The sequence below is a fragment of the Bos indicus genome, chromosome 11 (assembly GCF_029378745.1).
Source record: "Bos indicus isolate NIAB-ARS_2022 breed Sahiwal x Tharparkar chromosome 11, NIAB-ARS_B.indTharparkar_mat_pri_1.0, whole genome shotgun sequence".
Taxonomy (NCBI): domain Eukaryota; kingdom Metazoa; phylum Chordata; class Mammalia; order Artiodactyla; family Bovidae; genus Bos; species Bos indicus.
The window spans coordinates 100,804,810-100,818,296 of NC_091770.1; the positions used below are offsets into that span (position 1 = coordinate 100,804,810).

The 13,487-nt window shown below is 43.8% G+C and overlaps 1 protein-coding gene and 1 non-coding gene across 3 annotated transcripts in view; one reads left to right on the forward strand and one right to left on the reverse strand.

Moving 5' to 3' along the window:
- Positions 1 to 13,487, forward strand: part of ABL1 (ABL proto-oncogene 1, non-receptor tyrosine kinase) — a 142,100-nt gene that overhangs the window by 100,025 nt on the left and 28,588 nt on the right. For both annotated transcript variants that reach the window (XM_019971029.2, XM_070799429.1), the window contains exons 2-3: positions 8,760 to 8,933; positions 9,487 to 9,782. In XM_019971029.2, coding sequence (XP_019826588.2) covers positions 8,760 to 8,933; positions 9,487 to 9,782 — 470 coding nt within the window. The remainder of the gene's footprint in view (positions 1 to 8,759; positions 8,934 to 9,486; positions 9,783 to 13,487) is intronic.
- Positions 10,763 to 10,835, reverse strand: TRNAY-GUA (transfer RNA tyrosine (anticodon GUA)). Its single transcript has one exon. It is a non-coding gene; the product is annotated as a tRNA-Tyr (tRNA).

The window sequence follows — 13,487 nt, forward strand, 5'->3', positions numbered from 1 at the left end:
TCACTCGGGTCTAAGTGACCCAGGAGCCTTGATGATGCTATAACAGAAAACAGGAAATGCGAAATGAGGGTTTACATACCCTCCCAAGCCTGGCAGGCAGAGGGGGAGGCTTTCAGTCTGTTGCAAATGGCCTGTGACAGAATAAAAAGGCTTTTAAGGTTAGTTGGCTCACTGTGGCCACTTTGACTCTGGGCCAGTCTGGGGACTCGGGAAACCTTTCTTCCCTCTCAAACAAGAAGTCTGTGGAGGCATCTCGGCCTGTTATGAGACAGTAATGAATCCTGTTTCTTTTGAAAGCACAGAGAAAGGTACTTTCATGCTACACCTTGTTTTAGGTTCTTGGCTGTGGTGTAGATTCCATTTAAAAAGTTACTGTATTTCCTAAATCTTGCTAAGGTTTCCTGGTTGGGTTGCATTTGCTTCTCATCTTTCCCGTCTGTCACTTCTGCTGTTCTTACTTAAGGTTGACAGGTCATTAAGGTGCACTCTTCAGTCATGACCTAATTTTTTTACCTTGCTGCCAAAGACAAACAAATGCAGGATGTTCTTAAAACTGAGTTCCTTCTAAGAAACCCTGAGCAGGGCTGAGTCATATTAGGCAGGTGAGACTGAAGACTCTGTGAGAAGAACGCTCCATCTCTGCCCCAGAGGAATTTACATTATTGTGGTAACAATAATAAGAGAAGGGATGATTACCCTTTGTTGCGGTGCCCTGGTGCCAGGCTCCATGCCCGCATCCGTGCGAGAACATCTCCACCCGCAAGTATGCGTTGATCCCGCCTGACGGCCCGACTCGGTTTTGAAGCCATTGCAGTTGAGAAACTGAGGCTCAGAAATTAGTATCTTAAAGACATGGTGGGCTGAGATTTGAACAAGCCTTGTGCACCCTGGAGCCCAGGCTTAGTGTCCCACGAGGGACATGGGGGCAGATTCCTCACGGCACTCTTAACGGACGTCAGGTCCTTCCCGAGTGTGAGGCGAACCGGAAGTAATCAACCAGAGATGGGTGGGGAGGCAGAAGGACCAGTCAGAGGTTTGCTGGGGATGGTGCCGCCGGGAGGATGAGAAGGGACTAGGCATTCCAGGGGGCATGACTGGCCCTGGCCAAGGTGCTCACCGCTGAGACAGCAAGGGGGAACCGACGGGGGCATATGGGAGGAGGCTGAATGAAGAGCAAGCGTCCTGGGGGAAGACGGTCCTTCTAGAGCTCGGACTTCTCCCGCAGAGGTGGCAGCAGCAACAGCCCCCGCCGGTGTCTGGGGGAACAGTGTCTCCTACATTGTCAGCCAACTGCCAGCTTCCCCGTGAGGCACAGGATAGCCCTGTTCCTCACATCGCCTCAGCTGACCGCGCCAGTAAACGTGACCGAGGCCCACAGGGAGGGCCGCCTCCCAAGCTTTCTCTTCGGCTTCTCGGCCGGCAGCCATCTTGGTGGATTTTAACAGAAGAGCGACTTGGGTCAGATCTGCATTTTTTCAGGAAGACCGCTCTGGTGGCAGTGCGGAGGTGGAACGAGGGGTCAGATCAAAGTTGGGAACCAGTCAAGGGTGTGGAAAATACAGGTTTGCTGAGAGATTTGGGAGGAAAAGTGGCCAGGCTGTGGGTTTGCGCTTACCGGGTTGAGAGGGAGAGGGGTGTGAATGTTGGGCTCAGAATGGTGTGAAGGTAGTAGTCTTCTTTTGTCGGTCCTTGTACTCCGTTTTTAGTCGTCGTAGACTTCATTGACAGTAGAGTCTTAGAAAGTGACACGAAATTCCTTTGGTTTTGCTTTCTGGTTGAGCGAAGGGGGACAGGGGACTGTATCTTCAGAAGAGTTAGTATCTGAACTGCCTATCGGGACAGAGGTTAGGATGGAGAATTCTGTTTTCTAAAATTGACTGCCTAGGAGTATCACAATATAAAAAGGTTCTCAGCAATAGTTACACCTTGGGCCAATTTAAATAACTTGTTAAAAAACTTTTTTTAATTTTTAAAGGGGATTTCTCTGGAAGCCCATCCAATTTATTGCCTATAACACCCCTAGATGGGAAGTAATGGAAAGAAAATTATTAGTTCTTTTTACTTAAGACGAAAGAAACTTGCATAATCTGGACTTCACACGAACTCACAGCGGCCCCCTTTCTAGGCCTGTGTCTGTCGGGTTGCTGGGGTTCTGCTGAGCTACGTCGGTGGTGTAGACGTGGACCTGCAAGGCCCTTGGGGTCTGGGGTGACATTCAGAGGCTCCATGTCCTTGGATGGAAAAATATTTAAGACTTTATTTCACTAAGTGCTAACTGAAAATTAGTATTTTATCTTTTTTTTATAAATGTATATAACCACAGTAATATTAGCAGTGCTTGTGACTTTGCCAGCAGTAGAACTCAGATATTTTCATATTACATAACAATTGTGATTATTACCTAAACTCATCACTACTTTGAAATGACAGCTACTACTTGAGCTTGCAATTTAATGTGTTAATAAAGGAGCGTATATTTAATGCATAGTAGAGAAACACCGTATTACAGATTTCTTTCAAAAGATACTTTGAGGACTGTTTCAGTACAGTTGTTCTCTGCGGTGCTCCATATGTATTTGATGTGTTTGCAGACTTTGTTCTGAGGAGTAAAGTCAGAATAGTCTGCATCACCACAGGGCCCACAGCACAGCAGAGATGAAGCCCCCTCCCTGAGTAGGCTTGATGTGTCAGGCTGCCCTTGGGTCCCTGTGTTAATCAGGCTTCTCTTGCTGGGCATGGTCTCGTTCAGAGTCTACTTCTTCCTAACCCTGTCTCCCCCCTTCACAACTCCTGGGAGTCCATGTCTGTGTCCTTAAAAATTAATGCACAGGACAGCGCTTGTCTTCTGTTAGACTTTTTGCTTTGAGGGTGTGTACATTTTCTGAATGGGTGTTTCTCCTTCAAGAAGTAGAGGCTGTGTTCCTTGCATCCTCACCTCATTGCCCTACCCTTGCTCCCCAGCAGCTGACACAGTGTTTTGGGGGCGCTGGGAACATTGTGTTCAGAGCGTGAAGTTAATGCCAAGGCTGTATTCAGCCTAACTTGTTTTTTTAGGTTTAACTGCTCTGGGTGAGGGTGTAAATTACAAAATAAAGGACCATGTAGAATGTAGATAAAATGACTTTCATCGAGTTCAGATTGTGGGAAATCATCCTTTTCCTCTAAGCTCATATTATAAAAAGTTGTATCAGACTGTTATAAACTGACTTGAGAATAGTCTGAGCATGATCTCATCGGTTGGAACTGAGTGTGAAATAAAACACGAAGCCGTCCCTCTTTTTTGAAGGATCTGTTTTATAGATTTTTAAATTACAGAGATTCCTTGAACTGGAGGATCATAATGAAGGGCCCACAAAGGAAATAAGACTAAAGCGACCAGGGTTTAAATAATGGAATGTGAGCAAAAATAAAGGGGGTGTTTATCACGTGCGACATGCCCCGTCCTCCTCCCTCCCCCGTCCCCCCCCCGCCCCCCGCCATCCATGAGGTGAACAGAAATGACTGCCACATAGCCCGGCTATCTGACTCTAGCAGGAACCGTGAGCTTGCACGATCACCAAGAAGAAGGTGGGAAGCTTCCCTGGGATGTTTTTCCTGGAGGTGAAGCCTCCCTTTCCCTCCCCTTCCACCCCCTCCTCACTCGTATCCCCTCCCCTCTGCCCCTCCCCCCCCCCCCCCCCAGCTCCTATCCCCTCCCGCTTTGGGACTAAAGTAGCCTGTTCCCCTCCTCCTTGGCAGTGGCAGCTTTAGCAGCAGCCCCTGAGAGTCTAGACCAGACATGCCATATGGGAGAATCTTTTGTAAACATTTTTGATCAGTGACTCACAATTTTTAAGAAAGGATTATTTTTGTATAAAATGATCTTTAAATTATACTTTAAAGACCCAAGCTCTTTTCTTCGAACGCCGTCCAAATAAGTTAATCACTCACAGATCCAGTGAACTCTGTGGCATCGTTCTTACAGACTTTTCAGTTTGTTGTCACAGTTGGAGCCGTAACTTTGGAGCACATTTAGATAGCACCATTCTTGGTATTCAACTGGCTAATTAATGACTTTTCCTGAGTTTTGTGGGTGAGTGGAAACCTTTTCGTGAAGGATATGGTAATAACAAAAGGATTTCCAATGAGGTAAGAGGCGTTCTTGAAGATAAAAATCTTAAATATTTTAAAGCTATGACTCAGAATGCCGCAAAAAATGTTAAACTAACATTTTTAAGAAGAATAGATGCAAGGATTTCTTTATCCGTTGGCAGAACAGAAGAGAGGAGCTATTTTGGTCATCGTTTTTTTAATGAGTCCTTTGAGCTCCTTTGAGGGTCCATCCGGGGACTGGCAGGAAGTTCATGTATTAGGCAAGAAAGATTTAAGTACATTCTGCAACTTGGGCCTTGTAAGCTGTGATCATTTTTAAGGTTGACGAGCATCGTTCACTATGAAATGAAGCAAGGAACTTGGCATTTATACATCGTGAGTCAATTTTGACATCAGCCTGGATTGGGAATTGACTGGAAGGTTTTGGTGTTGGACTGTGGCTGCACTTCAGCGTCTCTATCCAGAGGCATGCATGAGCAATACTTCCCTTTGGGCTTTGGCCATTAATTTGTGGAATGGAGCAAGAACTGGAGAGGAAAATCTCGAGGCTGCCTTGGATTTCCTGACGTCCTGTTGAATCAAAAAGCAGTGGGAGGCCCTTTCCTTCCTGACAGAGAGGCCTCATCCCCTCACATGAAGTTCTCAGCATCTGTCTCCATGTGAGGGACAGTCCCCCTTTAATAATCCACACTTTAAATCGATAGTCACCCCCGGGCCGGTGTCTGTGTTCTGCCCATTCCAGGTGTTTTCCAGGCCACTTCCCCCGATTATGTAACTTTGATCAAATCCAGATGCTGCAGAATGTTTGATAGAAGAGGTCAGATGGCCTTTGAGAAGAAAAGCATTTCTGTATTCATGACTCTGGTTTAATTTCCTGTGTAGCCCTGGTCTGCCAGAGTCGTGTGCTCACGCCCACGAGGTTGGGATCCTGCAGGGAAACGCACATGGACTTTTTCAGGACAGAGAGAGAAGAGTCCATCCTCCTCCTGTGTACTTTTTCATGTTAGATGATCAATTATATAAGATGTTATATATATATATAAGATTATATATAGATGTTTCATGTTAGATGATCAATTATATAAGCGTCAGCGGGCTTCTTTATGACCATTTTTCTATTCTTGTAATTGTTCTCTGGTTATGGAAACAATTCACATTCATGATGAGAAGTATGCCAGGATATAGAAAAGAAAAAAGAAAATTTAAAATGTTTGTAATCCCCCCACCCTGTGTTAAACTACTGTTAATGGTACTGTTGACAACTACCATGCATTAACTACTGTTCACATTTTGGTGTAGTTCCTTCTGGACTTTTTTCAATTTTTATAAAATTATGATTGTTATAGTATGTTTCCAAGTTATTAGATATGTTTTTCCAGAAATATTTTGAATGACATTATGACTATATTCTATTTTATGGATGGACCACAAACTAACCTATCTTGAATGGATAAATATTTTGTGCTTTTCCTTTTTGGTGCTGTCATTTTAAAAATCAGTGCATACAAATCATTGGAGAAGGAAATGGCAACCCAGTCCAGTATTTTTGCCTGGAAAATTCCATGGACAGAGGTGCCTTGCGGGCTACAGTCAGTGGGGTCTCAAAGAGTCAACACAGCTGAGTGATTGAGCATATCCAAATCATTGTTTGGGTCTCCTGGGACAAATTCCTCGAGGTATATCTAAGGTGATGGAATTCTTCAAAGACTCAGTTCAGTTCATGTTTCCAGTTTTTCTCCTAAAATGTTCCAGCAGTGTCTACATCACCTACTAGCATTGTATGAGAATGCCCATTTCATCCAGAAAATGTCCCTGCCCAACATGACAGAGAATTGGCCTTTCTTTGATTACAAGAAAGGTTAACATGCTTTTCTTGTTTAGTAGTAATTTAAATTTTCTGTGCATTGCTTATTCATAGTTTTGGTCTGTTTTTCCATAGTGGGAGTGTGTATGTTAGTCGCTCAGTCATTTCCAACTCTTTGTAACCCCATGGACTGCGGCTCACCAGGCTCCTCTGTCCATGGAATTCTCCAGGCAAGAATACTGGAATGGGTTGCCGTTTTCCTTCTCCATTTTTCCATGGAGGAGGGTTTATCTTTTCCCTTTTGATTTGCAAGAGTTCTTTTATGTTAAGGATCCTTTGCCTAATAAGTCTGCTTAATATAACGACCATAGACGCTCTTTTGACTTACTTTCACTTAACTGACTCACTGCAGCGTGGAGCAGCCTGGCTCCCTTCATAACACACGCCTCTCTGGTGCCCACAGAGTCAAGCAGCCGCTCCTGTGTCACATTCTGCTCCCACCCCCTGAGTCACAAGCACACCCAGAGCCACTTGTATTTCTTCCCACGTCCCTTTTTTTCAGATATACTTGTTTTATTACTCGGTTCATATGAAACCAGTGAAATCCAAATGTGAAGAGATTTGTCTATGAAAATTTAGGTCAGTGTTTTAGAGAGACTATAAATGCAGGTGTCTTTTAAAAAAATTGTTTCAGGACTAGGTGTGAGTGACACAACTGTGAACAGTTGGAAGGGATTGTACTGGGATTTTATAGCGAGTAGCCCACCCTCTTCCTCCACCTGCAGGAATGTAGAGCTGGAACTGAGATGAGGCATCGTGGGTAGGATGGTAAGACAGCATCCAGCTCTAATCACACACCCACCCTCAGGACAGTCCTCAGCCCTATTGTCAAGACTAGCAAATCAGTGTACATTCAGGCAGGGCTAGGGAATCTCATGTTTTAGTTTTCAAGAATGCCCTGCTTTAACCAGCTTTTTTGGTTGATTGGTCAGCCTCTGATCACAATGGCACTAGATATGCTTTTAGAGCTGTCTATATTGTAAGTACTCAGAGAACAGGGCCTAACACATCTCACTAAGCCTTTTGCACATTCTAGGAAATGGTAGTGTCACAAGACCCTCTTCCTTGAAATTCTCTTTGCCCTCATGATTCACAGGATGAAATACCAAGCGCGGTGGTGACGTAATTTGGGACTTACTCTTTAGAAAAACAATTCCTGAAGACTCACTGTGGTCAGTAGTACAAAAACTAGGATAGAAAGGGCTTCTTATTTATGTTCTGTTGGTTTATTTCAAAGAGATTGTTTAAAGAGTGTTTGTTTCTGAAAGTTCTCCAGTCATGTTTGTGGAAGGTTAGCCTAGTTTCTCAGATACTGTAGGTGCCTCTAGTGTGTCCTTTGAAGTGACTACTGGAAAATCATGCCCACCCCGGAGATGGGTGTCATTCCCCAAGAAGACATGTTTGGGTCCTCCAAATCCATAAAAAGGAAAAACTGAAACAATTTTGTTTTCTTGCTTTTGGCATAAAGTTAGAATTTCCCACTTTCCTGCTTTTTAAAAGTTTGATTTCTTACTGTAGTGTCCTTAAATGAGTATCAGATTTCACCCCATAATATTCTACAACTGTAAAGATCTACTTGGAGTAGATTTGCTGCCTTGAAATAACCTGTGGAGAGTTTGAATGTAGTTCGAGAAAAAAAAAAAAAAAATAGAAGAAACTTCAGGAAAAAAATACTGTGTTTAACCCCTTAGTGGGTAATAATCACACTTTCCTAACATAAAAGATGTTGATTGGTTTTCAACTTTTAGAATATACCTAGGCGATGGCACCCCACTCCAGTACTCTTGCCTGGAAAATCCCATGGATGGAGGAGCCTGGTAGGCTGCAGTCCACGGGGTCTCTAAGAGTTGGACACGACTGAGCGACTTCCCTTTCACTGTTCACTTTCATGCATTGGAGAAGAAAATGGCAACCCACTCCAGTGTTCTTGCCTGGAGAACCCCTGGTGGGCTGCCGTCTCTGGGGTCACACAGAGTCTGTCACGACTGAAGTGACTTAGCAGCAGCATAGACAAAAATGGAAGACTTTGTTGACAAAATAGAAGAACAGAACTTTTACACAAAGTAAAAGAAAATGAAAAGAAGGCCTACCTGGAGTGTGTATGTGGGGAAGTGGGGGTAGGTGGAAGGAAGGGTAGGGTGTTAACATCCTTATCTTGTGAGGTAAATCACTGAGAGAGACCGACTCTAGCAGGGAGAACAGGAAATTAAAGTGGAAGTCTGTTACTGAAAGTAGAAAGGTAAGTAGTAGAGCCTGGTGTGGGAGAAGGAGGGGCAGTTGTAATGATAGGACAGCTTGTGTTTAGAGAGATGGAGGGGATCACCAAAATAAGGCAGCTGTTACCTCTGGGTAACGGAAGAGTGGGATGGAAAATGTTTGTCCTTCATTATAAGCCCTTCCACGCTATTTGATTTTTAAATCATGTATGTATGTTAACATTCATACATTTGAAAACGTTTTAAAGCAGGAGGCTTTTGCTCCATATTATAACATAAATTAGCAATGGCAAAGAGGTGTGAGGATGGACCGTCTCTTTCTCATATAATTCATTTTGAGTTAAAGAACTTAAAGTTTAAACCGTTTGGCAGCAGTAAGTAGTTACCTCTCAGGAATGTAAATGCTTAGGATTTTTCACAAGATTTGGGAATGGAAGAGTCCCATTTTTTAACCCCCCTTTTTATTAGTAAGTAGTATGTACGGATGTTAAGAAGTAAAAGTAAACCAGGAATGTATTACGTTGGAAACACAGACTTTGCTCCTGATAATGAAACTTTTTTCCCTGTTTCTTCTCTTTCTCTTCCAGAAGCCCTTCAGAGGCCAGTAGCATCTGACTTCGAGCCCCAAGGTCTGAGCGAAGCAGCTCGTTGGAACTCTAAGGAAAACCTTCTTGCTGGTCCCAGTGAAAATGACCCCAACCTTTTTGTTGCACTGTATGACTTTGTGGCCAGTGGGGATAACACTTTAAGCATAACTAAAGGTAAAGGAGCTGTGGGCAGCTGCTGGTGGTTGCAGGAGACAGAGATCAGGGGAAATGTGGCTTGACTGGCCACACCTTTGCTTGCTGAAAGAGCTGTTTGAAGTGCAAAGAGAGCCAGAAAAACTAAGAGCATCTTTATGAGAGTCACTTTTCCTTCAGGAGAAAAGTTCTTGTATAGTTCTTAGCAAAAGCAGAGCTTTCTCTATTTTGTATTGAAAAAAACATTTGGACCAAACACTGAAAACCCTTTTTTTTTTTTTTTTTAAAGAAAAAGTATTTTTCTACAAAAAGCTTGCTTATATTAGAAACTAGGTCACTTGAATAATAGATTTATAAAAACTGTAGCTATGTATTTATCTACATATTCACTGTAAACAGGAAACTGTATACTCATACAGTTCTAAATGCATATATTTATATGGACCTGTTAAAATGAAGTAGATATTTAGGAATTTGGAGATTTTTTTTTTTTAGTAATCACAGAAGAGTGAATGAAAACGAACGTGTTAGCTTTTAAAACTGACGTGTCCAGTTCGGGTGTTTTTCTTCTAAGGTGAAAAGCTCCGAGTCTTAGGCTACAATCACAATGGGGAGTGGTGTGAAGCCCAAACCAAAAATGGCCAAGGCTGGGTCCCAAGCAACTACATCACACCGGTCAACAGCCTGGAGAAGCACTCCTGGTACCATGGGCCTGTGTCCCGCAACGCCGCCGAGTACCTTCTGAGCAGCGGGATCAACGGCAGCTTCTTGGTTCGGGAGAGCGAGAGTAGTCCTGGGCAGAGGTCCATCTCACTGAGATACGAAGGAAGGGTGTACCACTACCGCATCAACACTGCTTCTGATGGCAAGGTAGGTGGCCCTAGGCAGGGATAGCAATGGGCCGGGGCGGGGACCAGAGAACCTGCCGCTGGGCTGCTAAGTTCTTGCAGCAAAGCAAGCAGATGTTTGAAACAGCAGGCATCATCCCACTAACCTGGTCAAAGACCCTCTGTGGAGGAGCAGTCGTATGCAGTTAGAGGTCTGCAGCGTGATGTTCTTTCATTGTCCTGAAGTGGTGTGGTCAGCAGTTTCATAAGACAGGTGGACTGTCTGTTGGGTTGTGGGCATACTTCTTACATTAAGACTCTCCCTTTTTAGAAAATCTCTTGTTATAGTAATTTATCCTTAGTGAGAATTCACACAATAGATTATTATTTTTAAAGTGAAAGATCACCTTAATAGTACCTCTCCAAAACAAGTGTGGTACGTGACCTTCTTCCTGTCGATAAAATCACATGTATGTGTAATATTTTAAAATAAACACGGGAGGGTTCAAGTCCCTGTCTAGGTACCAAAAAATAAACAAAATAAAAGATCTTTTAAAATAAACATGGGATCACATTATACCTATATATTTCCAAACCTGAGCTATAGTTTTGTAAAGGAGTTGATATATATGGTTTCTTGATCTTCCTATAAACAGTCATTAAGAGTCCATGAAGGGAAAGGAGAAATTAACGTTTACTGAGTTCCTACTATTCTTTTAAACCTCACTTTAGTCCTCAGGACAGATAGTGCTTTTATCTGCATTTTTGCATTAAGGAAATGAAGGTTTGAAAGTGAAAGTCACTTAGTTGTGTCTGACTCTTTGCGACCCCAGGGACTAGACAGTCCTTGGAATTCTCCAGGCCAGAATACTGGCATGGGTAGCCTTTCCCTTCTCCAGGGGAGCTTCCCAATCCAGGGATTGAACGCAGGTCTTCCGCATTGCAGGCACATTCTTTATCAGCTGAGCCACAAGGGAAGCCCAAGAATACTGGAGTGGGTAACCTATCCCTTCTCTAGCTGATCTTCCTGACCCAGGAATCGAACTGGGGTCTCCTGCATTACAGGCAGATTCTTTACCAACTGAGCTATCAGGGAAACCCCCAGTGAAGGTTTAGAGGGATAAAATTTCTTTGTTGAAGATCACATAGTGAGTCATCGATGGAACCAGGCTCAGATTCCACTGTCTGCTTCACGCTGTCATTGAGGGTGTAGATAGGTGGATTGTTGGCATGGGTCCAGATGGTGTATGTATTTTTTAATAACGTGTAATGCATGCATATGGTTTAAAAACAAAAAAAAAAGAAAGTCAATTGCCGTGAAACATAATTCTGTCCCCTAATTCAGTTCCCCTGCCCAGAGGCAACCACTGTGACCAGTTTCTCCCATAGTTCCCCTGCGTATACTTGTTTATACTTTTTAAGAAACACAAGTGATCCATAATATACACTGTTCTGCATCTTGCTTTCTCAATCTAATAATATATTTTGGAGATTGTTTTATAGCAGCACATTCAGAGCTGCCTCATTCTTCTTAATGACTACATAGTATGGACGAACCGTCATTTTTTTAAGCAGTTCCCTGTTGGCCAATTTTTAGGCCGTTTCCAGTCTTCTGCTATTATAATGCCGTTATGAGGTGGATTTCAAGCCTTTAAAAAAAAAATCTCAGCTCCCTGTAAAAAAAAAAAAAGCTTTACACCACCATCCCATATACACACTAGTAACAGAAGGTTCAGGAAACCCTACTCATTACTCTTACTGTATGTAATGCACTCTGATATTTTGTATACCATTCTGTTCTGTTCCATTTTAAAACATTCTGGACATAATCCACTAAATTTATTCCGTAGACCCCACTGGTGGGTCATGACCAGCATTTTGAAATTACACTGCACATACTTCTTTGTGTACGGTCCAAGTTATGCAAGATAAGTTACTAGAACTGATTGAAGGTTATTCGTATCTAAAACTTGTATAGATGGTGCCAGATTACTTTCTTTAGGAATTGTGCAGATGCATTTTCTCACCAGCAGTGTTGTGAGAGCGTGTTCCCTTTCCCCTCCTCAGCAGTATGTTCTCAGACTTGCAAAAACCTCTCTATCACTGACTGGTAAAGATGATACCTCATTATATTTACTATACCTGTGCTTCCTAAATTCATCTTTTCTTATAGATTTGAAGTATACCAAATTTACATTTGTATTTAGGTATATTCTCTTTCATTGGTCTGTCTGTACATATACCAATACCAGACTTTTTAATTGTACGACTTTATATTTTAATATCTGGTGGGGCTAGTCCTTTTTTTTTTTGGCCAAACCTTGGCAGCAAGCAGGGATCTTAGTTCCCTGACCAGGGATCAAACCCATGCCCCCTGCATTGGAAGGCAGAGTCTTAACCATTGGACCAACCAGGGAAGTTCCTAGTCCCCTTTTCTTAATCTTGCTAGCATCTTCACGGCTATTCTCACACATTCATTTGTACCATATAGACGCACAGTACGTGTCTTTTTTTCAGTGTTCTCATCTGATGTTTTTCTGATCCTTTCCGTCACTGCCCATGTCTTTACACCAGCACCGGAGTCTGTATGACAAACAGCAAAGTCTGCTGTTGGCGGGCGACCAGGGTGCAGCCTCATCAGCATGCTTCGCCGGCCATTGTTCTCAGCCCAGCTGTGGAGCCAGGTCCTTCCACTCCGCGGGTACATTCCAGGGTGCTGGACCCTTTGCAACCGTGCCTTCAGGCCGCAGGGGAGCCTTTTCAGTGAATTAGAACAGAGTGCACCACCCATGGCGGGGAGGTGATTTCCTGGAGCTGACAGCTTGCTTCCCATCTGTGCTGTTTACCCAGGGCGAGCCATGCTGCACCGCAGTAATCAGGCGAGGTCTGTACTGAACAGGATAATGGTTTCTTTTCCCTGGAGTTGTTTAATCAGCATCCTTGGAACAGATGCAGGGCAGGCATGATCTAGTTTGACAACTCATTAGCTGGGGGTTGGTCTAAAATATTGTTAAAGCGGGAGAGAGAGCAAGGCCTGCGTGGATACATAATCTGCAGCATTTGAGAGTCATCTAACGAGGAAGCCCAGCTCCCTGTCTGGAAGCTGATGTGTGCCAGGTGGGTTCCTTTCATTCCAGGTAGTCCATGGGGAGCTGACCAGGCAGTGTCCACTGCTGGGCAGCTCATGAGCGTGTCCTAGGTTTCTTGACTCCCCTCCCCTCCTCCGCAAAGACTCTCTGTTCAGCTGTCCCAGCACCTGGAGACTTCTCAGCCCATGGGGTCATCAGGTCACACTCAAGGGGACTCCGTTGGGTGGGGTCGTATTCCTGGAATGAGTGGAACAGCCTCAGAGTCAGAGGGAGGGGGAGGTATTACAGCGGCGCGTGGGACAACGTGGCTCGGCACTGAAAAACGCTGCTCGCATAGCAGAGCTTTGATGCAATCCTTTTTGGATTTTGAAGGGGAAAATTTAAAGTTTGGTGGGAGGAATAGGCCAGGGTTGAATAAGTTTAATTCTTATTTTCAAATTAGCTAATCTTTAGAAAACAACTGAATTTTTAGAAGATTCTTCTCTCAGGCCCCAAAGGATTTCTTTCTGCCTCCACCCTCTTGGCTCTGGTTTCAGCAGCCCTTGTGGCTGGTCAGTCAGCCTGGGGGCCCAGAGCCCAGGACTCCAGGAGTTTCAGGCTAGCCTCTTGGAAGGGCCATACCAAACAGCCATTGCTATTTCCTGGGTGTCCTGTGAGGC